This window comes from Monodon monoceros, unplaced genomic scaffold (genome assembly GCF_005190385.1).
Source record: "Monodon monoceros isolate NGI ecotype Baffin Bay Population unplaced genomic scaffold, NGI_Narwhal_1 Super_Scaffold_20, whole genome shotgun sequence".
NCBI classification, from domain to species: Eukaryota; Metazoa; Chordata; class Mammalia; order Artiodactyla; family Monodontidae; genus Monodon; species Monodon monoceros.
In genome coordinates, this window is record NW_021703777.1 from 46,444,819 (window position 1) to 46,469,512 (window position 24,694).

Sequence of the window (24,694 nt, forward strand, 5' to 3'; positions counted from 1 at the left end):
TTTCATTCATGTCCTCTCTTCCCCTTCCGTTATCTCCAGGTATTTCCCTCACTTTCATTGCCCAGGCTGTCCTCCCCAGGGTCCCTTCTAACGCCAGTTCTGTCATCATTTACCTACTTTCACCTTTGCCTCGCCTACTTATCACCTCCTAGACTGTCACCCTCATCTCCTACCTGGCAGACTGACCCCACTGCCCAGACCAGAAAGGAAGCGTCGAATCGCCGTCAAGCCCGAACCTTCCCGGTTGAGGGGCTTCAGAGCCCGCTCCCCGGCCCAGCCGAGGAGCTTGAAGAACCCTTCATCGCGCTCTTTGCACGGTCACCCCCTAACATTTTCACCCAATCCTACAAAACCACCACCACTTTTAGCCTCCCCGTGAGCACCAGAATCGCCTGTTGTCCTCAGTCGCGAAGAGCGGTCTCCAGGTGAAGGCAGAAAGGTGCTTCCTTACTTGAGAAGGCAGGTGTGTGCTGATGCTGGCGTCTGCGCGTCAGTGATCAGAACCTGAGCCAAGCCCCAGGCGAACTGGATGGGTGGTTGGCGCTAAGCCAATCAGAGATCTCGATGACAGAACCCAGCCAATCAGAACACGGGAGGCTCGGCGCACTCGGGGGCGGGCCCGGACGGGTGAGGATCCGCCCCTTGCAGCTTGGTGGCCAACGCCTTGGCCCAGGGCTAGCTAGAGCCGAGCAGGTTCACGGACTCCAGGGACCGGGCGCTTTAGGAGCTGGGAGGCGGTGCCCTAGCACCCCAGCTAACTTCCCTACAGGCCTTGGCCTTAACAGGTATTGGTGCCTGCCGTGGACGCATTTGGACTCCGGTCTTTTCTCTCTGGAGACTTTGTGCCTATGGTTGGGGACAGAGTGAGGTCGTTGCCTTGACGACGACAGCATGCGGGCCGCGGTCCTCCTGAGTGTGAACTTGCGGTGGGTTGAGGCCAGTCTGCCTCCCTGCCTGCTTCACCTGGGAAGACTGTGTCTGCGGAAGAAATCGCGACAGCAGTAGAATTGCTAGTTTGCTAGTCAGCATCTTTTAGACCTGAGAACGAGATGCATTTTACCTCAATTTTATTTCCAAGTTGAAAACCTTTGGGTATTTCCATGCCAAAGGATTTAAAAGGAACAGTAAGTATAATACTTTTGAAAGCTTCTATTATCTCGTTCTTTTATCTATAAAAGATTTCAACCTGTCTTTAACAAAATAAAAACTAGCAATTTTTTATTATCTAAATTATTAGTATGAGAACCATATGCTTCCGTGGCACATGTCCAGATCTACCGCATTGCCAATTGGCCAGGTTTCCTTTTAGTTTGTATAACCCTTAACATTCCCAAGTAGAAGGCATGAGAAGTTATGGTTTATGAGTAACTGTTTCAGGAAACAAGAGGCTTTTTAAGCCTTGATACTTCTAAAGTATTTGTGGGAAGTGCCACTTGAAAAAACACGTGTGTTCAGTGTGCTGTGACCAAATGTGCAGTTGGTGGGAGAATGCAATTGTAGTCAACGTACAGAATGTTAGCTTGTGACATGCTTCAGAACCTCTTAGACATGCTTAAGGTAATTTTAACTGTGTTCACTTTGCATTTCCAAATATTGAGCACACTAATTGCAAATGCTTTAAAATGATCCAGGTTATAGATTCCAGCTATTTTTGTCTTTGGTATGATAAGCCTAAAGTCTAGTCCTTAATAAAATATGCTGTTTTAGTGGAAGGAAAAAGAAATTAAAGGAAAGAGAGAATTACACTGAGAATTTTTTTTCAAACACTGACATTTTATTTAAAAATAGTTAATAGAGGTTAAATGGAAGTTAAAATGTCAAATGTATAGAAAGTTAGTGTCAGAGACACTGTTCTGTAAACAGTTTATAGTAGAACCTACTATCAAAGCTGGTAGTAAAATAATGAAATAATTGGGTTGGTGTTGACTGGGATTTATTTATTTTCTCCCTCCCGAAGGTCAGTCTTCTGACTTTCCATGTATATATACTATATATATATTATCTATATAATAATTATATATATATATATATCCCCTAAATTGTCAAATGTAAACTGTTGAAAATGTATTGTATACATCGGATTATCACAATTTGCTAGAACAAAGAGGATATTTGTTTTGTCTTTGTCATCAGTGTACCAATAGGGAAGCAAGGAAAACATCACAATTCACAATCTGCGTAAATTAATTTTAGATTGCTGTAGGTACACTACTAATGTTATAGGTAAGAATTTTTTTCTTACCAAGTTTTATGAATGAGTGTTTTTATATTGTCAGGTTAAAAAAAAAATTCAACTATGAATCATCATTTGAATGTATAGTTACCAATAGACTACTTTTTTCCCCAAAAAACTTTTAGAACCATGTTGGGATTAACAGAAATATTATTTATTCTTTGCTTCTGGAATTTAATTTCAAAATCAGATTGTAAAAATAAATTTAACTTTGAAGTTGTAGTTTATTAGCTCTTATATTTCATGGCGATCAAAACTTATGAAGTAAAATCTAACCGTATCTGGGCTGAAAAGTTTCTTGCTATACCAAAATATGTAGTGGAATGATTGCTGGTCCTTCACCAATTATTAGTAACGTAAGAAAGATTTTGTTAGGATTGCCTTCATCCAGAAAATGTCATATAATGGGATGTAAAAGAATTCTAAACACAAAATTCAAATAATCATACTTATAGTGATTAATCATTAAAAAGATTTTTGAAATACTGTATTTGGTACACTAACATTTAATTATTAAAAATCTGCTTACATACTGTGATGTCATTGCTGTTAATTTATATGTTCAATATAGGAATTTAATTACTATGGTAATAAAAGTAAACAAAAATAGTTGATCAGAAGTTGTTAGTGTTACTTGGTAATATTTTTCCCAATAGACTAGAAAGCGCATAAAGACCCTCAACTTTGATCTTTTAGACCTGATGTAAAAAAATAAATTTTATCTTCACTGTAACCAAATTCACTTGTGCCTTTTTTACCTTAAAGTGAAAAGGAATTGTGTTTTTCTAAAGTAAAGTGTTATTGTTTTGTATAATAGTTCAAGTATTGCTTTATCTTAATTAAAAATATATTGAAATTTCATTAACATGACATTTAGTAATTTAAATTTGAAGTTAATGGCTTCAATTCCATTTGCCTTGTCTATTATGAAATGTATGTGAATATTTTGAAAACATAACTTAGATGCAGAAACATTACACAGGACAGCCATAGATGCAGTGTCTGCTCTAATATGGAAAACAGGTGTGGAAGAATTAATTTGGGAGGGTGAAGGAAATTAATATACTCAACATAATTAACTCTATGTTTTGGTTTCCACAGCAAGAAGAATTCCTACTGGTTTTTAATTAAAATGGAAAAATATGAGAACCTAGGATTGGTTGGAGAAGGGAGCTATGGAATGGTGATGAAGTGTAGGAATAAAGATAGTGGAAGAATTGTAGCCATCAAGAAGTTCTTAGAAAGTGATGATGACAAAATGGTTAAAAAAATTGCTATGCGAGAAATCAAGTTACTAAAGGTAAGTTATCACATATATTGAATTGAAAAAAAAATGAGTTGTTTCTTGAGTGACAGTAATTTCTTTTTTAAATGCTGTTTTTATATTTGTTTTATTTACATAACTTGGTTTAAAGTATACATTTCTTCCTTTTTGGCAGTAAACAACAAGATTACATATACATATTCATTTATCTCATGAATATAAACATGATTTTAAAATTATTTGTTGCTTCTCTCTTATCTGCCTATCTATCTATTTACCAACAACTGTGTTGGGGGTCTCTAAGACCACCCCAAGGTTTTGTTTGTTTGTTTTGTTTTTTTAATAAATTTATTTTATTTATTTTTTTTGGCGGCATTGGGTCTTCGTTGCTGTGCACAGGCTTTCTCTTGTTGTGGCGAGCGGGGGCTACTCTTCATCGCAGTGCGTGCTCTTCTCATGGCGGTGGCTTCTCTTGCTGTGGAGCACAGGCTCTAGGCGCGCGGGCTTCAGTAGTTGTGGCACGCAGGCTCAGTCGTTGTGGCTCACGGGCTCTAGAACACAGCCTCAGTAGTTGTGGTGCACGGGCTTAGTTGCTCTGCAACTGGCATGTGGGATCTTCCTGGACCAGGGCTCGAACCCATGTCCCCTGTGTCCTGTGGGGGCGTGAGCAGTGGTTGGCCAGGAGGGTGGGGTCGGGTTACAGGAGCACTTTCGACATCAAGAGCCTGGCCCTGGGACTTCCCTGGCGGTCCAGTGGTTAAGACTCTGCGCTTCCACGCCGCCTGCGCAGCCAGTTGAGCCGGGAGGTCTGAGCTGGCGGTACAGGCTGGCGGGCCACCCCAAGGTTTGATGATTCACTAGGAGGACTCACAGCACACAGCAAACAGTTGTACTCTTGGCTATGGTTTATTACAGAGAAAAGATATAAAGGAAAATCAGCAAAGGGAAGAGGCACATGGGGTGAATTCCAGAGGAAACCTGTCACTTTTCTTCCAGTGGATTAACACAGGATGCACTTACTTCCTCCAGCAATCAGTTATGACAACACGTGTGAAATATTGTCTACCAAGGAAATTCATTAGAGACTCAGTGCCCAGAATTCTCCTGGGACCTTATCACGGAGGTACCCCCTGCCTGGCTCATAACAAAATCCCAGACTCTCAGAAGAAATGCGGGTATTCAGCATAAACCATATTGTTTGCACAGTGAGCCACTTTATCAGTTCTGGAAATGAAGGAACACTTCTGAAATCCAAGTACCCAGGTAGCGAACAAGGGCTCACTTTGCAAGCCAACTTTCTAGGGATAAAAGTCTCAGACCTGCTATGTTAACTACTTCCCACCACCAACCCCCCATCAGTCTAACCTGAAGTTTATCAATTTTATTTATCTTTAGAAAGAACCAATGTTTGGCTTTGTTGATCTTCCCTGTTGTGTATTTCTTTTCTATTTCATTAATTTTTGTTTTTAGTATTTCATACCTTCTACTTATTTTGGGTTTATTTTACAGTTCTTTTTCCTAAACTTCTGAGTTATATACTTCTTTAATTTCTAGTTTTTTGTTTCTCATATATGCATTTAAGGTTATAACTTTCCTTCTAAGAACAGCTTGGTATGTATCCTAGAGATTTTGATTAGCAGTTCAGAATATTTTCTCATTTTCCTTAATTGCCAAACATGTGGAAAATGTCTAGGTTTTTCTCCTTGGTTATTTACTTTTGACCCAATTGCCCTGTGATCTGAGTATACGCTATGTAAGATTTTATTCCTTCAAATAAATACCTAATATTTATCTTTTCCACTATTTATCAATTATTCCTGAGTTTCTTTCTTTTTTAAAAAAAATTATTTATTTATTTTTGGCTGCGTTGGGTCTTTGTTGCTGCACGTGGGCTTTCTCTAGTTGCGGCGAGCGGGGGCTACTCTTTGTTGCAGTGCGCAGGCCTCTCATTGCGGTGGCTTCTCTTGTTGCAGAGCATGGGCTCTAGGCGCACGGGCTTCAGTAGTTGTGGCTTGCGGGCTCTAGAGCGCAGGCTCATTACTTGTGGCACGTGGGTTCAGTAGTTGTGGCTCATGGGCTCTAGAGCGCAGGCTCAGTAGTTGTGGCGCACGGTCTTAGTTGCTCCACGGCATGTGGGATCTCCCCGGACCAGGGCTTGAACCCGTGTCCACTGCATTGGTAGGCGGATTCTTAACCACTGTGCCACCAGGGAAGCCCCTGCCATATTTTTACATATCCCTTGGATTCCTCTTACCCCTCTTAGGGATTAACTACCTTTACTAGTTAACACTGATCTACATTAAATTTTCCCTGTCCTGGCACAGGCACACTACCAGCCCAGGGCCTCCTCAGTAAGTTCAAAGTACTTGCTTAGAGTGTCTTGTTTTCTGTGTTCTTCATTATTATTTATATTGGATATTGTGTCTGGAAATTTATTTGTAGAAATGTTTTGAGGCTAAGATAGATAAAAGTTACCTTCTTCCGGAGAGGATATTCAGTTGCTTCTGCCAGGTGCATGGGGATGCTCCCAGTCTAGTATGTTAATCCAAATTCAAGGTACAGGTGATGTGAAGCCTGGACTGGTTCATTTCCATTCATTTTCACTGGGGAAGGTTTAGTCCTTAGGGTCCCAGCTTAAACTGGAGGTGTTTTCTGAAAGACCCCACCTTTGCAAGGCATTTACACTTGACTCTTCCTTCCGTCTTAGTCCCAAGAGGACACAAAAATCTAACCTCAGTTACTAGATTACTTCATAGCAAAATCAGCTTTGAGTCCTGAGATTAATTCTCTGAGTTCTCCTGTTATTGATTTTGACCCAGTAATTCCTTGCTATCATCTTTGGTCTGTCTCTATATGCTTAAGAAGATTTTCAGTCCTTGTTCTCTTCCCTTTTTGGTTTTTGAGCGTTCTGCTCAGATATCCTCTAGCTCAGAGATTCTTTCATCGGCTGTGTCCAGTCTACCAATAAGCCAATCAAAGGCATTCTTATTTTGTTACAGTGCTTTTGTTTTTTTTAATTTTTTTATTTTTTAATTTTTCTTTATTTATTTGACTGCACTGGGTCTTAGTTGAGGCAGGAGAGCTCTTAGTTGCCACATGCGGGCTCCTTAGTTGCGGCATGCAGGATCTAGTTCCCTGACCAGAGATCAAACCTGGGCCGCCTGCATTGGGAGCGCAGAATCTTAACCACTGGACCACCAGGGAAGTCCCTGGTTTTTGTTTTTTTAATCTCCAGCATTTGTTTTGATTCTTTATTAGGATTTCCACCTCTCTGCTTACATTGCCCATCTGTTCTTGCATGCTGTGTACTTTACCCATTAGAGCCCTAAGCATATTAATCATAGCTGTTTTAAATTCTTGGTCTGATAATTCCTACACCCCTGCCATGTCTGCTTCTGATGATTTTTCTGTGTCTTCAAATAGTGGTTTTTGTCTTTTGGTATGCCTTGTAATTTTTTTCTTCAGAGCTGGGCATGACGTACCAGGTAAAAGGAAGTGCTGTAAATAGGCTTTTAGTAATGTGGTGGTGAGGTTGGAGGAAGGGAAGTGTTCTGTAGTGCCATGATTAGGTCTCAGTCTTTCAGTGAGCCTGTGCTGCTAGCCTGTGAACTTTACAAGTGTTCTTCAGGGTTTTTGTCCCCTCCTTAGGTGGGATAGGATGGCTACAGTAGGCTGGAGTTGGCTATCTCCCTTCCTCAGCTGGTTAGGCTCTGCTTAACTGGTTCCCCCCAAGGGCAGGCCTTGTTAAGGACAGAGTGCTGTGGCATTTTTCCAAATGGTTCCTTTATTCCTCTCCCTGTGAAAGCTGAAGGAGATTCTTCTCTGAAATTTACTATCGGAACTTGGCTGAGCTCCTAGAAATAACATCTTACAGTGTTATGTGGATGCCCCTGTGACAGGGTTTCCCTGAAGTTTTTAACTCTCAGGCTTGGCCACATTGAGCTTCCGGTAACTTATCCATTGCAGTTCAGGTTTTCCTACCTTGGCATTGGTTCCCACAGAGCTTTGCCCTCGTGAGTCTCTGTTCCAGGAAGCAGAGACTCCCTGTGTTTGCTGGTTTGTCTCTCCAGTCTTGGAGCTGGTGGTTTGAGATGTCCTCATAAGAGATGAGATGTCCTCTCATCTCTTATGAATCCAAAAAGAGTTGTTGATTTTTTAGTCTACTCAGTTTTTTACTTGTTAGGATGGAGTGGAGACTTCCAAGCTCCTTACATGTGGAAAAGGAAACTGGAAGTCTACATACCTTTTATTATTTTATTATGTTTTAATTTCTTGGCCGCGAGGCTTGCAGAATCTTAGTTCCTCGACCAGGGATTGAACCTGGGCCCTCAGCAGTGAAAGTGTGGAGTCCTAACCACTGGACTGCCAGGGAATTCTCTACATACCTATTAAAATTTAAGTTTACTAGAAGTTTGTGTGTGTGTGTGTGTGTGTGTGTGTGTGTGTGTGTGTACTTATAATAAAAAACCAAGTGAAACAATAGGCCATTAGAGTAAGGTGGCTGTAATATCTTGGCACCCTGTGTAAACAAATCAAAGGAAACCTAAGTCAGACTCAATTCCTGTAAATGCTCAAGGTTAAGACATTGTAAGTTAAGCACAACCAATCACAGTCAACTAGACTTTCCCAAGTAAAGCAACCACTTAAGCTGGAACCAACCAATCAAATAATTTACTTGTTTTGCTTCCATGTCTGCTCTATAAAAGCTTTTCCCTTAGCTTCTTTTTTTTCTTTTTAAAATAAATTTATTTATTTTTGGCTGCGTTGGGTCTTCCTTGCTGCGCACGGGCTTTCTCTAGTTGTGGCGAGTGGGGGCTACTCTTCGTTGTGGCAGGCAGGCTTCTCATTGCGGTGGCTTCTCTTGTTGCGGAGCACAAGCTCTAGGTATGCGGGCTTCAGTTGTTGCAGCGCGAGGGCTCAGTAGTTGTGGCTTACAGCCTCTAGAGTGCAGGCTCAGTAATGGTGACACAGGGACTTAGTTGCTCTGCGGCATGTGGGATCTTCCTGGACCAGGGCTCAAAACAGTGTTCCCTGCATTGGCAGGTGGATTCTTAACCACTGTACCACCACGGAAACCCTTTCCCTTAGCTTCTACCAGTAGAATGTTCCTAACCTCTTTCAGTATCGTGCTGCCCAGTTCAAATCAATGTTTGCTCAAATAAACTCTTGTCAATTTTAGCGTGTTTATCTTTTAACACACTGATACAAATTTTATTTATCTACTTATTTTAATTTTTGAAAAGGTAACATATGAATATGCTATAAAATTAAAATGCATTTCCCTGCCACCTTTGTGTACCAGCTATTTAGTTATACCTTCCATAAGCAACTGTATCCATCAAAGGAATTCTGGTGTATGTACATATATCAAGCGTCAGCATATTCTCCACACTGACCTGCATCTTGCCTTGTTTCCACTTAATGTAGCTTAGTGATTATTGCATACCCGTGGACAAAAAACTGCCTTGTTCTTTTTTTTTTTTTTTGCGGTACGCAAGCATGTGGGATCTTCCTGGACCGGGGCACGAACCCGCGTCCCCTGCATCGGCAGGCAGACTCTCAACCACTGCGCCACCAGGGAAGCCCTGCCTTGTTCTTTTTAACTGCTGCATTTTATTTCATTGTATGGATATGCGTTAATTCACTTAATATATTTGGAAAGTGCTTTGTGATCCAACCTGGAATCTTTTGTTTTAATAGCTAAGTTTAGCCCATTTATAGTCATGATGTAACATAAGTTTGGTCTTAGTTTTCCTTTTTTTCCCCTCTAGAGTCAGAATGGCTTAGTGGTTGAGAATAAGAAATCTAAATATTTTGTATGCAAGTCAGCTGCAGGTCTGGGTGTGTTTATAAGGCAGATGTTCTGGACATGAAGGAGGAACTAAACAAAACTGAAATCTTTTCAGGAAAAGACAGAGGCTACAATTCCTGGGTTCTAATCCTCCTCTACCAGTTATTGCTGTGTGACCTTGACCAAGTTACTTAACCTCTATGTGCTTTAGTTTCCTCATCTGTAAAACAGGATAATAATTGCAACTATTTTATAGGGTTTTTGTGCTTAAGGTAATGGAACATAGTAAGCACTATGTAGGGGTTAGTTATTATTATTTATAATATTATGTATTTTATTACTACTTTAAAAATATTTTTCTATATAGTCTACTTTTTAAAAAAAATTTAGTTTTGGCTGTGTTGGGTCTTTGTTGCTGCTGAGCGCAGGCTTTTTCTAGTTGTGGTGAGCAGGGGCTACTCTTCGTTGCCGTGCGCAGACTTCTCATTGCGGTGGCTTCTCTTGTTGTGGTGCACGGGCTCTAGGCACGTGGGCTTCAGTAGTTGTGGCACAAGGGGTCAGTAGTTGTGCCTCGTGGGCTCTAGAGCACAGGCTCAGTAGCTGTGGCACACGGACTTAGTTGCTCTGTGGCATGTAGGATCTTCCCGGACCAGGGCTCGAACCTGTGTCCCCTGCGTTGGCAGGTGGATTCTTAACCACTCTGACACCAGGGAAGAAGTCCCTAATTACTTTTTAAACATTGGATGTGTTTCCTTTGGTAATTTGGAAAGGTTTTTTTTTTCTTATAAATGAAAATCTTTAGTTCTTATTTTAATCTACAATGATTTCCCTGAGTCTTCAGAAGATTAATAACTTTTACATAAAATATTAAATAGCAATTATAAATTATACTTTGTTGGAAAGGTTTTATTTTGTACTTTTTGTTACCTTTATAACTATAAAGTTATATAATATAGTTAATCCTTTGTAAAGTAATTATTATATTTCTGTTTCCTCCTCTCTCCCATTCATCCGCCATCTGAAGAAGCTATCTTCTTTATCTTAGTGCTTACCATTAAACCTGTAAATATAATTAGACCTTATAATTAAACATTTCAGGTTAAAAGTATAATTCTGTCCCATTGACAAGGAAATCCACATACATACTCTCTTTTTTTTCTCATACTCTTATTTTGTTTGCATCTTCTCTTCTTTCTCCTAAGTTTGTTGCTAGTATCATTTGTACATTGTTAGGTTTTAAATATTCACTTTCTATTTTGTAACTGTGATACCCACATTTGTATAACACTTAGTCCTGCACTAATGGATTTACTGCTCATGTTCAGAAAATTTTCTCTGCTGTCTTTTTCTTGAATGACAGTTTTTTTGGGTATAAATATTCTTTCCTTGAGGATTTTGAGGACTGTATTCTAGTAGTTTCTTCCTCTTTAAAAAAGAGGCAACGAAGAATTTCCTGGCGATCCGGTGGTTAGGACTCTGTGGTTTCACTGCCGAGAGCTCAGGTTCGATCCCTGCTCGGGTAACTAAGATCCCGCAAGCTGCGTGGTGTAGCCAAAAAAAAAAAAAAGAGGCAACATTTCCTGGTGAGTGTTCATCTGCCATTTGTGTTTCCTTCTCTTTTCTTATAGTATCTTTGAATAGAGACTGGATCGGTTCCTTTTTGATTGTTTCTTATCTTGTAACAAAGTGAGCCCCTCCTGGACTGCTATTTGTAGGAGGTTCATTTTCAGGAAAACCTGTGGTCTTGTTCCAGGCTAGCAGGAATCCACCATGGTTCACAACGATTTTCCTTACAACACAAGCCTGAGTGTGGGATTGACTTATGTTATCCTTACTTTCTCTGAAACTTGTAGTTGCAGATTTGTTCATAATGAATTGTTTTGCCTTCCACTTGGCTTCACTGACAGATTGTTTCCAGCAAATGAGTTCCTATGTGATTATTCAGACGCCCTCTCCTCCTGTTCCCTGGTGCCATTCAGTTCTAGGGATGGTTTCACTGACAGTCTATGAACCCTGTTCTCATTATACCAAAGAAGGTTTTTTGTTTTTGTTGTTGTTGTTTTTCTTTTCAGGGTATGTCACCAACTTTGGAAAACTCTGCTCTGCCAGCTTTGTAGCCACAGATGATCTCTTGGTATCTTCCTAGACTCCTGTTTGACCTTCACAGTGCCACCTCGTTTGCTGTGGGTAGGGGTCATAAATCCTTAGTTTCATCAAAGATGGAGCTACATTTCTTTGTCTCATTGGCTTTGTTGTGTTCTCTGAGAGGAGAATAGAGCAGTATGGTCTTTTTGACTCTAATTTAAAAAGCAGGGCTTCCCTGGTGGCGCAGTGGTTGAGAGTCCGCCTGCCGATGCAGGGGACATGGGTTCGTGTCCTGGTCCGGGAAGATCCCACATGCCGCGGAGCGGCTGGGCCCGTGAGCCGTGGCCACTGGGCCTGCTCGTCCGGAGACTGTGCTCCGCAATGGGAGAGGCCACAGCGGTGAGAGGCCCGCATACCACACACACACACACAAAAACCAAAATATAGTTTCACAATTTATACCGTTTATGCATTTTATTTATGTTTCTCTTATGCTAAGATCTCTTTTAGACTGTGACTAATTACTAGTAATTTGATCTTGTAAAAACTATTTTGTATTTTTCTTTTTATAATAGCAACTGAGGCATGAAAATCTCGTGAATCTGTTGGAAGTGTGTAAGAAAAAAAAGCGATGGTACCTAGTCTTTGAATTTGTTGACCATACAGTTCTTGATGACTTGGAGCTCTTTCCAAATGGACTAGACTACCAACTAGCTCAAAAGTATTTGTTTCAGATTATCAATGGAATTGGATTTTGTCACAGTCACAATGTAAGTGTTTAGTTTAAACAATTATTTAAAAAGTTGAAAATTTAGAAGAGTGTACAATGGACACCCATATACCTACCGCTGAATTCTATACTTGTTAACACTTTGCTATATTTGTTTTATGACATATTTACTTATCTGTTCATCCATTTATCTACTTATTAATTTGTCTTATTTATGCATTTTTTTAAAGTAAGTTGCAGACTTCAACTCTAAATACTTCAGCTCTGCATGTCATTAACTAGAGTTTGCAGAGTTTTTTTTTTTTTTTGAGGTAGCATTTACTGAGTGAAATGCACAAACTTTAAGTAATGAGTTTTGGCAGATACATACATGTAAGAATCCATTTATTTGTTAGTTCAGATTCTCTTGCCTAGTTGTGAAATATGAAAATCCCTGCTATTACTCTGTTGTCTATCACAACAATTTTATATCCTTTGAGAATTATATAAAAGCAATTCTAGGGGACTTCCCTGGTGACGCAGTGGTTAAGAATCCACCTGCTAATGCAGGGGACACAGGTTCGAGCCCTGGTCCAGGAAGATCCCACATGCCGCGAAGCAACTAAGCCCACGTGCCACAACTACTGAAGCCTGCGCTCTAGAGCCCATGCTCCGCAACAAAAGAAGCCACCACAATGAGAAGCCTGCGCACCACAACGAAGAGTAGCCCCTGCTCGCCGCAACTAGAGAAAGCCCGTGTGCAGCAACGAAGACCCAATGCAGTCAAAACTAACTAACTTAATTAATTAATTAATTTTTAAAAAAGAAAAGCAGTTCTAGGTAAAATGACACAAAGTATAAAATAACTAACACAGTGATTCTGCCAGTTTTACAAAATACTTTAAATGACATTTTTTGTGTGATTATAAAAGTAACAAATGCTAATGATAGAAGCGGGGCTGGCCCTGTGACCTTTACCATGGATGTCTAGGATGTAATAGAAATTGGTAGCTTATGCAAAATGCTCAGCAATGCCAATTAGGATACTGGTCCTCTGAGTTTACAATAAATATATTTTTTAAAATTTCAAAATACAGTTTACTTATATTAGAGAGCTAGGCCTCATAATTTGTTTTGCCCAGCTCTAGAATTTTTAACATTGTCTGCCAGTGTCCTGTTTTCTCCTTCCATAGTCTCTCTTTTAGAAATCATAACCAGCTGACCTTGTTTTAGCCTCTTTACATTTATAATTGCTTGATGAGTGCCTCCAATCGGGTACTCATAAATCCACTTAAAAGCCTATATGGCTAAAACTAAACTACTAATTACTCTTAATCAAACCTAACTTTTTCCAGACTTTTCTATTTTTGGTAATGGACCCACTGTTCTTTTAGTTTTCCAAGTTTAAGTAAAATATCTGAGATTACTTCCTAAATTCTGTTGATTCTTGATTTAAAATATTTCTACACTGCACCTCTTCCTTTCCATTCCTTTGAGCACCAGACTAGTTTATACCCTTATCACCTCCTAGTTGTCCCACTGCTCTTCTTCCCACTTCTAGTCCCCCTCTCTGCTTTACCTTGTTCGTGGCCAACATCTTCTTTAAACACCTTGTTGGTCATGTCACTTCCATGGGTTCCCATGGCCCTGACACAAGCTCAGACTTCCCAGAGTGGCAGTTGAGGCAAAACCTAGTACATAACCTCTACTCCAGAAAAAACATTTCCCCAGCATCTCCTGATCTATTCCCATCTTCACTCTTTTGCTCTCTTTGCTACCCTCACTTGGATTGCCCTTTCATTTCTACATTTATCCAGGTCATACTAGTGTTAAAGACCTGTCTTAGCCCACCCTTTTCCACAAAAATTTTCCCTGACCAGCCCAGTCTTCAATGACAGCTTTACTCTCTTAGTCTTGAGAGCTGTCCTTATCAGAGCAATTGATTTGGTAATTAATAATATATATTTCATCCAATATCTTTGATCGTTTAAATAAAATTTTAAGCATAAATGTTCTTTTTTTTCCCAACTAGGTCCCAGGTTCTTTAAAGCCAGGAACAGTTTTATAGGCTTTTATTTGTACTTATTATAGGGACAAAAACAGTGCCCTGCATATGACAGGTGCTCAAAAATAATTTGTTTGCTTAACTTGATGTGCCAGTATATTTCATACTCTGCTTTTTGTCTTAGATCATACACAGAGATATAAAGCCAGAGAATATATTAGTCTCCCAGTCTGGTGTTGTCAAGTTATGTGATTTTGGATTTGCACGGACACTGGCAGCTCCTGGGGAGGTTTATACTGATTATGTGGCAACCCGATGGTACAGAGCTCCAGAACTATTGGTTGGTGATGTCAAGTATGGCAAGTAAGACATGAGCAAGGTGGGCGGTGGGGAGGGCAGATTTAACTTTCTTTTCTTGATAAAATGGAACATGTTTTTAATATGATGAAAGATCCCTCTAACACGGAAAGGAAGTTTTCAGTTCAGAGAACTTTATAAAGTTATTTGTAAACATTTTTGGTTCTTCCCCTTTGAACATTCTTGTGAAGCAAGTTGGTGTGAGTATAATTATTTTAAAGGTAGGGAAATCAAGGTAAGTGGTCTGTTTTTAATAGTAAGTTAGAAATAGGTATATTTCTCACTTGTAAAGAGAGGTAACATTGACCGGGTAAGTCTGACACTTGCAATGAGGCAAAGTAGCGTGGGCAAGGGTGAGGGTAGAAATGGAACTGAGTGAATAGTTTCAAAAAGATAAATCGTCTTCATAAATGAATTCTTCAAAGAAGAAGGGATTGGAAGTTTTACTGATTTTGATAGAAATTGTTTTAAAATATGTTTTGCAATTTCTCTGCTTTCAGAGTACAATTCATTTAATATTTTCTTAATTACTCTGAGCTCTCGTTTTACCGCCATACTGTCACTTTTGTACCATGTTATAATTCCACTATGACCTTAAGCAATTTCAAGGTAGTTGTCCCTATGGTAATGATGCCGGAATATTCTTTAAGTTTTTGTGACCGATTTTTAAGACAGTTTTTCTATTTCCCCCTATTAGCTTTCAGTTCTCCTTGTTGTTTGTGTTCGCAACATCCTTCTCCTTCTGGTGTGCTGTTTTCAGCGTATGGTGGGATAGACTGAGGAACCTTGTCAAAATTATGTGTGAACAAAAAATGAGTAGCCACTGAATGGAAACCCAAAAGGCTTATTTTCAGAATAAAGTATACTTAACAACTGTTTTGAGTCTTCGGAAGTCTTTTCCCTCATGTCACATGATTGAAGTTTCTGGAAATTTGATATATGTAAAATTGGAAATTAACACTTTAAGTTTATAGGGAAATGTATTTTGTAGAGTAATCTAAGGCTTACTACTACGTTTTCAGTACCAAGAACACCAAATAGTAATATGCAGAACAGATTCAGTCATAGTAAGCATAGTAAGATGCCAGGTTTTATACCACATTGCTTTTCTTTCAGGGCTGTTGATGTGTGGGCCATTGGCTGTCTGGTAACTGAAATGCTCATGGGGGAACCCCTTTTTCCTGGAGATTCTGATATCGATCAGTTATATCATATTATGGTGTGTTTGGGTAAGATTATACGTCTGCATTTTAAATTTTAGTGATTGTTTATATTTATTTTACAAGCTGTTGGTACATTAAAGATGATACGTGTTTTGAATGGGTGTAGGGAGCAAGTAGGAAAAACTCATCTATCTCTCTCTTTATATATATATTCAGTCATTCTCAGTCTGGCTTTTGTCTATCTGACATATTGTCCTAATCATGCTCTCACCTGCCCTCCTGCCAACTCCCCCGCTAAAGAAAAAAGCAAACATTGTACATTCTCTCTGCACTTTTGCATTCAATAAATCACATGTAGAGAAAATACAAATGATCATATTATCTTTGGGTCAGCAAGCATTTGTGTTATATATCTATTACCCTCTTTCTCATCTTCAAACTGAGAGACACAGGGACTTCCAAAGTAATTTTTTTTTTTTTTTCGGTACGTGGGTCTCTCACTGTTGTGGCCTCTCCCGTTGCGGAGCACAGGCTCCGGACGCGCAGGCTCAGCGGCCATGGCTCACGGGCCCAGCCGCTCCGCGGCATGTGGGATCTTCTCGGACCGGGGCACAAACCCGTGTCCCCTGCATCGGCAGGCTGACTCTCAACCACTGCGCCACCAGGGAAGCCCCTTCCAAAGTAATTTAATCTTGCTGCAGTTCTGACTTTTGTTGCTAGTGCTTTGGACAGAATTTCAAAGCTAGACTATCAAAGTCATCTTACATTTGTTGAAATATCAACTTTCTGTTGGGTGATGGAGTTTGTAAAATAGAAATAATGGGTAATTACTTGAGGGTTATTTAACTCTTAGATTTTAGTTTCCAGGTTAGAAGTTCAATAAACAATACAATGGTTTCTTATAGCAGAATTTTCATATATATTTTATATTAGGTTAGGTATTAAAGTTGAGAGAAAAGATAAAAGTGATCAAATCAGCCCTTAGATACAGATACACTGGGCAAAAATTAAATTCTTAAAGGGTGGAACTTATTTATCTAGATTAGATTCTGACCATATGACTATTAATATTTTCATCTTTGGTCAGCACTTTATGCTTTGTAGTTAGAAATGCAGTGCTGGTACTTATATCTAAGAAATTATACAATGTTCTTTACCTGTGCTTTTCCTATACTCCCTGGCATCTTCAGTTCTATGTATAGTAGCGTGTGAACTTTTCTGAATGAGTATGTTGAGATAAGAATGTTAATTCCTTTGCGCTGACTTATGTCAAAGCCACCTAAAGACTGCCAGGCGCCACCACAATAAGAACACTGTGTGTTCGGTTGTTTTTGCATGCGGAGAGAGTCCCCGCTCTACAAGCTGTGTTACACTCATCTCTACTCCACACCACCTGTCCCATGATGCGTAATGACAGAGATGTGTACCATTCTCACTACCAGGTAATCTCATTCCGAGACATCAGGAGCTGTTTTATAAAAATCCTGTGTTTGCTGGAGTAAGGTTGCCTGAAGTCAAAGAAACGGTTCCTCTTGAAAGACGCTATCCCAGGCTCCCTGAAGTTGTGATAGATTTAGCAAAGGTAATCGTACTTTTTCTTTGCACTTTCTGACAGGGAATTTACATTATGGAAATTTGATTTTCTCTTCGTTTTTTCTTGTCCAGTTGATCTTTTAGGACAACAGTTTCCTCTGATGATTTAAATTTTTGTACATTTTAAGAGTTTTATTTGGGGGGCGTGGGGATGGAGGGACTTTAGAGATAAAGACCTGAAAATTTTGCTTGTTTTAAGAAACCCATTTCATACTATCTGGCAAGTCTTAAGTGTGAAAACATTCTCATAATGACATGTTTTTAATGTTTAACATTTAAAATGCAAGCCTTGTGTAAGTGGAAAAGAGAAGAAAAATAGGGTAAGAAAATAAAAAGAAGGGTAGAGAAGCAGGAAAATATTAAAGTGTAAGGCATAGGCATGGCCTGTAGTGTATTGTTAAAAAGGGGCTTTTGCTTAACCACTAGATTCACTGAAGCTAATTTTTAAATGATCATCACCTTTGCCTTGTATTTGATTGAGGAAGACTTTAGGGAGATCCTCACTGGATCAAATGGTCTCTAAAAGTGGACCTTTTGGAATTATTCGCTCAAAAATTTCTTATTAGTTAGGATTGTCCAAAAGTGTTGATAAACTAAGTATCTCTAAAAGAGCAGGGTCACATAACATTTACCCAAGATATTTTTTGCTTTTTTACTTCTTTAAATAACTCATTTAAAAAAGCTTAGTAAGCTTATAACTAATTATAACAAGTTCTTAGAATAATACATTGTTATTTTTCTACATAGTCTAACAGATACAAATATTTTTCATTGAGACAAGCTTTATGATCTGTGAAGAGATTTAAAGGGAATAAAAGCAAAACAATATTGTGCAACTTATATCCCTTATGGTAGAATCATATAACTTTTTAAACATTTTATTATAAGAAATCTCAAACATAGAAAAGAAAGTAGAAAAAGCAGTGGTGTAATGAATCTCACGAGCTAGTCATTAGCTACAACAATTAACAATATTTGGAAAATATTTCATCTATCCTGTCCACACACTCAGCAACTTTTTTTTTTGGAGTATTTTGAAGCAAATTCCAGATATTATATTATTTCACTTATAAATGCCCTAATTATTTGCAGAATTTTCTTGTTCATTTAAAGCTACTTATTGATAAGTCCCTTCTATTCTTACTGGCAGTGAGTGGTTCCAGTGAATCAGAACAAGATATAATAAAATCTATAATAAAATGAAAGAACGTAGATAAAATCATCTATGTCAAGTATCTAGCACAGTAATAAGCACAGAGTAGGTTCTTTCCCTTCCATTCTGTAAGTACTTTAAATTTTAAAAATTCACAAAAATTCTTTAGTATTGTAAAATATCTAATCAGTGCTCAAAATTTCATTAATTTTCTCGTAATTTCTTTGAATTAGGATCCACATGAAGACTAGAGTTCTCAATTGGTTGATATGTCTTTTAAGATTCCTAATTTACAAGCTCTTCTTCATCTCTTTGTTTTTTGTTTAAACCTTGCCATTTATCTGTTAAAGAAAATAGGTTGTTTGTCCCTTAGAATTTTCCACATAATGTAGTTTAATATGTTCCTTTGTGTCCTGTATTTTGTATAAACTCACAGCAGACCTAGAGCTCAGTCAGAATCAGGTTGATTTTTTGGCAAGACTACTTCGTAAGAGGTTTGTATATTTCTGTCCAGAGACACTGAATGTCTGGTGTTCTTTCTTTTTGTGATATTAGCAATCATTGGTAGTCATAGTCTAGATTTGTGCTTTATTCTTTATCATTTATTATAGATGTTTAAAATTCATTGACTGTGAAAAGGAATTTTCTATATTTAGAAATGTAAATGTAGGCAGTTTTTCTTTGATATGAACTGTATGTATTCCTTGGTTTCCCAGAAATGCTTACATATTGACCCAGACAAAAGGCCCTTCTGTGCTGAGCTCCTGCACCATGATTTCTTTCATAAGGATGGATTTGCTGAGAGGTATAGTACTGTGTTTTCTAGGTCATACCAACCTAGAGTTAAAATAAGGCCCCCATACAGTACATAACAGTAACAAACAGTATTTCTCTTATTACTCTACCCACCTACTATTACAGGAGCTCAAATATTTACCACCCTACCTCCATTCACCCTTAGCAATAATGTATTCCTAAGAGTGGTCCCCTGCATTCAGTAAATTAGGGCTCTTGGTTTTCACGAAGCAGTCCCTTCATGCTTTCTTTCTGTCTCCCCCTGGTGACATCTACCACTCAGGTCACTGATTTCTGTGTTGCTACCAGCTGTGTGATGCCATCATCTTGGGTGCTGATGCATTTGCAATGGTGCCATCTCGTGTTGCTGCTGAACTCATACCATACCCAGTCCTATGACACTGCTGACACTGCTGATGTGCTGGAGACCTTGATGTGCCAAACCTGTAGGTGCCAGAGCGGCTGGCATGGTCTCCTGTGCTGTTCCAGCTGCTGGCATCAGAGCAGCTGACAAAACAGAAAGTAGTGAGATGAGTGGCAATGACATTGCTTTATATTTTTGCAAATCTATTTACTATCTAGTTGAATAAAAGATAGCTGGGTTCTCATATTTGCTTCTGCATTCGACTAGTTGTGATATGTTGTTTTGGTTGAAATAAGTGGAGAAACTCTGGCCTCACACAAATATGTAGCTGGAAAATGGAAGAGTATTTTAATAGCCCTTTTAGATTACTGTGGGTATTCTTCTTTGATTCTATACCAAAACTGACAGTGGTAGTTTCTTTAACGTTGCTTGCATTGTGGAATCTGAAACCATACCAATGAACTTCTTATCCCGTTACATTAAAATCCACTTGTCTAACTTGCACTTTGAATTGACCTTTTACCCATGCATGCTTTTGTAGCATGATGCCTTAGTCATTTGGAAAATATTGTTTTGCTAAGTTATGCAGAGCTTTAGAATGTTGATATTTCATTATACAATATCAAAAAGTCATATTCTCTCTCATCAGAAAAGTCTGTAGTATTAGGAATCTGCTAAGTTCATGGTAGTGGAGACAAGTTGAACAGAATTCTAATTTTGCATAAAAATTTGAATTTTATCATTGATGCAAATATTATCAGTTGTTTTCCTTGAAGTAACAACCTCCTTTGTTCATTTTTTAAAAAGAAAATATCTGCTGAATACCACAAGTCTGAATAATAATAATAATTTTTTTTTCTGTCAGTCTTTCAAGTAATAATGTTGTCCCATGAAAAAAGTGGCTAGTTTAGCTTGTATCTCAACCAGTTACACAAGTACTTTTCTTCAGACAACCATTGCACTTTGATTTGTAGCAGAGGTACTTTATGCATATTCCTATTTTGTCACACAGAATGTGGAAAAAGATATGTTCAGGGGTTTAGATTTAATTAAATAAATATATATATTTTTTACTGCTCCATCAGGGACATTCTTAAACAAAACTGCCCCCCACCCCTTTTAACCTGAGAATGTGTGGCTAGGAAGGATACAATAACTGCTAGTAAAGTTTGGTGCCACTGCTTCAATTCTTGGTAAGCCACCTGCAGTTTTACCCCCCACTGCTTTTTATACCATCAGTGCAAATGTCAACATGGTGAAAAAGAAGTCGCCTTCGTAATAAGATAAGAGCTTTGACCTCGTGAACCTCCTGAAATGTTCTCAGGGATTCCCAGTTCTGCAGACTACCTCATTTCTTGTTTTGAAAACACAGTTGAGTTTAATACTCAATTTTTAAAAATAAATATCTTGAAAACCATTTTTTTTTCTAGATTTATCTGTCTCATACAATCTTATTTTATTGACACATGTAATTTTTATGTAGGTTTTCTCAGGAACTGCAGTTAAAAGTACAGAAAGATGCCAGAAACATTTCTTTATCTAAAAAACCCCAAAACAGAAAGAAGGAAAAGGAAAAAGATGATTCCTTGGGTGAAGAGAGAAAAACACTTGTGGTACAGGTAAATTTCCATGTTTTAATGGGTATTAAATTTTAAATTTAATATATCCTTAAATTTGGGGGGTGGGGGGCAGGGAATAATGAAGATCTTAAAAGTTTCCTGAGTGGCTAACAAGTTAACTTTTAGCTTACTTGTAAAAGTGTATCTTTTCTGTAGACATTACCTGTTTAAAAAAAATCTTAGCATATCATGTACTGAATGCCTACTGTGTGCCAGTCTGTGCAATAGGGCTTGTCAGGAAATCACTCTCATCCAAGAGCATTTAGACACATGTGTGCACACCCACACGCAAACACATGGACACAAACACATGCACACACCATTTCTTTGCCCTAAATGATAGGAAAGAAAAATGTAATTTTTAGAATTTTATATAAAGTAGAGCATTTAAAATTTGAGATTTGGGTACTCAATTTATTTAAAGTTTACTTTTCTTGGTAATTTATCCAGAATCTGTTCTTGGTAAGATAATTCAAATCTACCACCAACCCACTCCCATTTCTCAAGTGAACCCAAAGAAGAATGAGTCCTCAATTCTGTGTTCCCTGACTCTAAATATATGAGTACAAAAGCGAGCATGTTTGAGTCCTCTTCCATTGTTTTCCACTGAAATATAAATGTGATATGTGTGTATATCATTAAATCTGAGATATATATATATATCTCAGAGCTAGTGTGAGTTTCATTTTCATTTGAAATAGATGTCTGACTGAGAATCCCGGGTTTAATTATAATTCCATAGGTAGAATAAGAAAAACTGGAGCACAAGAAGGTGATATCTCGGGCTTCCCTGGCAGTCCAGTGGTTAAGACTTCCAATGCAGGGGGCCCTGGTCTGATCTCTGGTCAGGGAACTAAGATCTCACATGCTGCACAGTGCAGCCAAAAATTTTTTTAAAAAAGGGGATATCTCTGGAATTCTGCTTTCGTTGATAAAGTACTTTATAGGAAAAGGTGATTTTTCATTCTCCTCAGATCATTAATGTTATTAACATTTTTGTAACAGGATACAAATGCTGATCCCAAAATTAAGGATTCTAAAGCATTTAAAATAAAAGGCTCAAAAATGGATGGAGAAAAAGTTGAAAAAGTCAGTCGAGCTTCAAATGCCAGCTGTCTCAATGACAATGGGATGAGCCACATCAAAACAGTGCCTTCAACAAGCCTCCGAGATTGCAGTAATGGCAGCGTGGGCCACACAAGAAATCCAGGCATGGCAATTCCTCCACTTACGTACAACCTTTCTGCAGTGGCTCCCACTATTAATTCTGGAATGGGAACTATCTCAGGAGTTCAGAGTTACAGGTATGAATTAGGAAAATAAGAACAAAATGTTGTTTAAGGAAAGGACATCTTTACAAATTGCAAATATTTATCGATTCAGCCACATGTATTATTACTCTCAGGTTTCTGAATCCTATTCATTTTTGTCAGGTTACTGTTTCAAAAGACTTCTTGGCTAATGTGATAAAAATGATTAGCATTTGATCAAAAAATTTACCTGAGTCCTAAGAAAATAAGGTTGTATTATTTAAGGTGAAGGAATCTATAGTTATTTAGTCTAATAACACAAAAGGAGTTTGTCATTATAAAAGAGATAATTGGTTTTGAGCGTCTGCTGCTTCATGGCATGGCTGTGGGCATGTAATAGTACAAAGGAGCTCCTGTTGGGAATTTCGCAGAAAGGAAGGTAATTCATTGGCATTGAAGGCTGGGTGGGAGGCATGAGGGTAGTGGTAAAGGACAGAATGTTTCACCAGATCTGTGAGCATTGTATGTTTAAGAATAGGCATTAAATTCTGATTAAACTGCATGTCACTTGGTGTTGGGTCTTTTGATTTTGTGCTTGAAAAAAAAATTACTGCTGGGTCTAACGCAAATTTTTTTGTGGCTTTTGTTACAGAGTGGATGAGAAAACCAAGAAGTATTGTATTCCATTTGCTAAACCAAATAAACATTCTCCAGCAGGAGTTTATAATATTAATGTGACCACATCGGTAAGTGATCTGTTTCAGAGGCAGAAGAGCAAACATTAGTCATTTCTAGACTTCTATTAATAGTAAATATGATAGTGAAGAACTGAGAGTTTTATTGAGAGACGTATCATAAAGTGGAAACTTAATTATGTATATATCATCCCAGCATGTCAAAATCATAAATGTGAGAGACAAGTTTAAGTTTCATAAGTCTGGAAATTTAAATATAAGATGTTGTTATTATATAGAATGGATAAACAACAAGATCCTACTGTGTAGCACAGGGAAGTATATTCAATATCCTGAGATAATGGAAAAGAATATAAAAAAGATATATATACGTATAACTGAATCACCTTGCTGTACAGCAGAAATTAACCCAATATTGTAAATCAATTATACTTCAATAAAAAAAGATGTTATTATTAAAATGATATGTTTTAGTTTTTTCAGTAATGGTAAAGTTTCTTAACCTAATGCTTGGTGATCAGTTCTTTTTTAGAGTAGATGAGAAGATAAGTTGTCTTATCTCACCCACACCAGGTTTCTGGTGGAAATAGTCTATTTATTCATTTAATAAATATTGATTATCTATTATGTTTAAGTCACTGAAGAAGAATGTCAGTCTTTCTCTTCAGGAATCTCGTGGTTTAGTAGAGAATCAACACATTAAAACAGTGTCAGATTGCAGTAGTAGAAGCATGTCAAGATTCAGAGGTCTTCTGAAGGTTCAGAGGAGCGTTATTATGCTGAACACAGCTACCAGAATGCTTCTTTTTAAAGTTAAGTTGAATCATCATTGTTCTTCCACTCAAAACCCTCCATTGGCTTCTCATCTCTGAGTAAAGACCAAAGTGCTTTTAGGGCCTGTTAGTCCCTGAGTGACTCACTCCCTCATCCCTCTATCCCATCCCTGGCTACTCTCATTTTTGATCACTCCATTCCAACCACATTGATTGCCTTGTTATTCCTGGAACATATACTCCCACATATGGGTTTTTGCACTTGCTATTTCCTCTGTTTTAGAACATTCTTTCCCCAGATAATCCAAAGAATTTGCTTTTTCTCCTCCTTGGCTTACATGAAGCCTTATTGTGAGGTCTTCCCAAATATTTTAATTCATTTTGTCTATTATTCTCTCCCCTCCCCTTGCTTAATTGTTTTTTTTCCATTGCCTTACCCGACATCCTCTATTCTCTTATTTATATATGGTCTGTCTCTCCCTCCCCCTGCCCACCACCCCAAATGTAAACTTCCAAGGAAGGATTTGTGCTTTGTTTGTTTTCCTCACTTCTCTGCCCCACACCTAGAACAGTGTCTAACGCATTGAAGCTGCTTAAGAAATGTGGTGAATAGATTTTTCTGCCAGGGAGGGGGAGGTATGGATGTATTCCCCAGAGTATTTTTCTCACACATTTCCCTTCTCTACCTCTCCCATTATCCTCAGAGCTGAAAAATATAGCCTTCTTTTCATATCTCTGATGATTGCAATTGTTTTTCTTTTAACTATTCTTAGCCTATAATTTCACTACCAATAATACTTTCCTTTTTGATATATCCTACTCATTTATTTGTGGATATTTTTGTG

General features: G+C 38.3%; 1 protein-coding gene across 4 annotated transcripts in view; it reads left to right on the forward strand.

Moving 5' to 3' along the window:
• Positions 1-639: 639 nt before the first annotated feature.
• Positions 640-24,694, forward strand: part of CDKL2 (cyclin dependent kinase like 2) — a 33,657-nt gene continuing 9,602 nt past the window's right edge. Inside the window, exons 1-10 of one of the 4 annotated variants that reach the window (XM_029235914.1) lie at positions 640-1,124; positions 3,335-3,533; positions 11,949-12,143; positions 14,272-14,450; positions 15,561-15,673; positions 17,050-17,189; positions 19,070-19,158; positions 20,996-21,131; positions 22,137-22,435; positions 23,034-23,127. In XM_029235914.1, the coding sequence (XP_029091747.1) occupies positions 3,366-3,533; positions 11,949-12,143; positions 14,272-14,450; positions 15,561-15,673; positions 17,050-17,189; positions 19,070-19,158; positions 20,996-21,131; positions 22,137-22,435; positions 23,034-23,127 (1,413 nt within the window). In that variant the 5' untranslated portion in view covers positions 640-1,124; positions 3,335-3,365. Of the gene's footprint in view, positions 1,125-1,531; positions 1,558-3,334; positions 3,534-11,948; positions 12,144-14,271; positions 14,451-15,560; positions 15,674-17,049; positions 17,190-19,069; positions 19,159-20,995; positions 21,132-22,136; positions 22,436-23,033; positions 23,128-24,694 lie in introns of those variants that run through there. The other 3 variants (XM_029235915.1, XM_029235916.1, XM_029235917.1) reach the window with 3 other exon arrangements.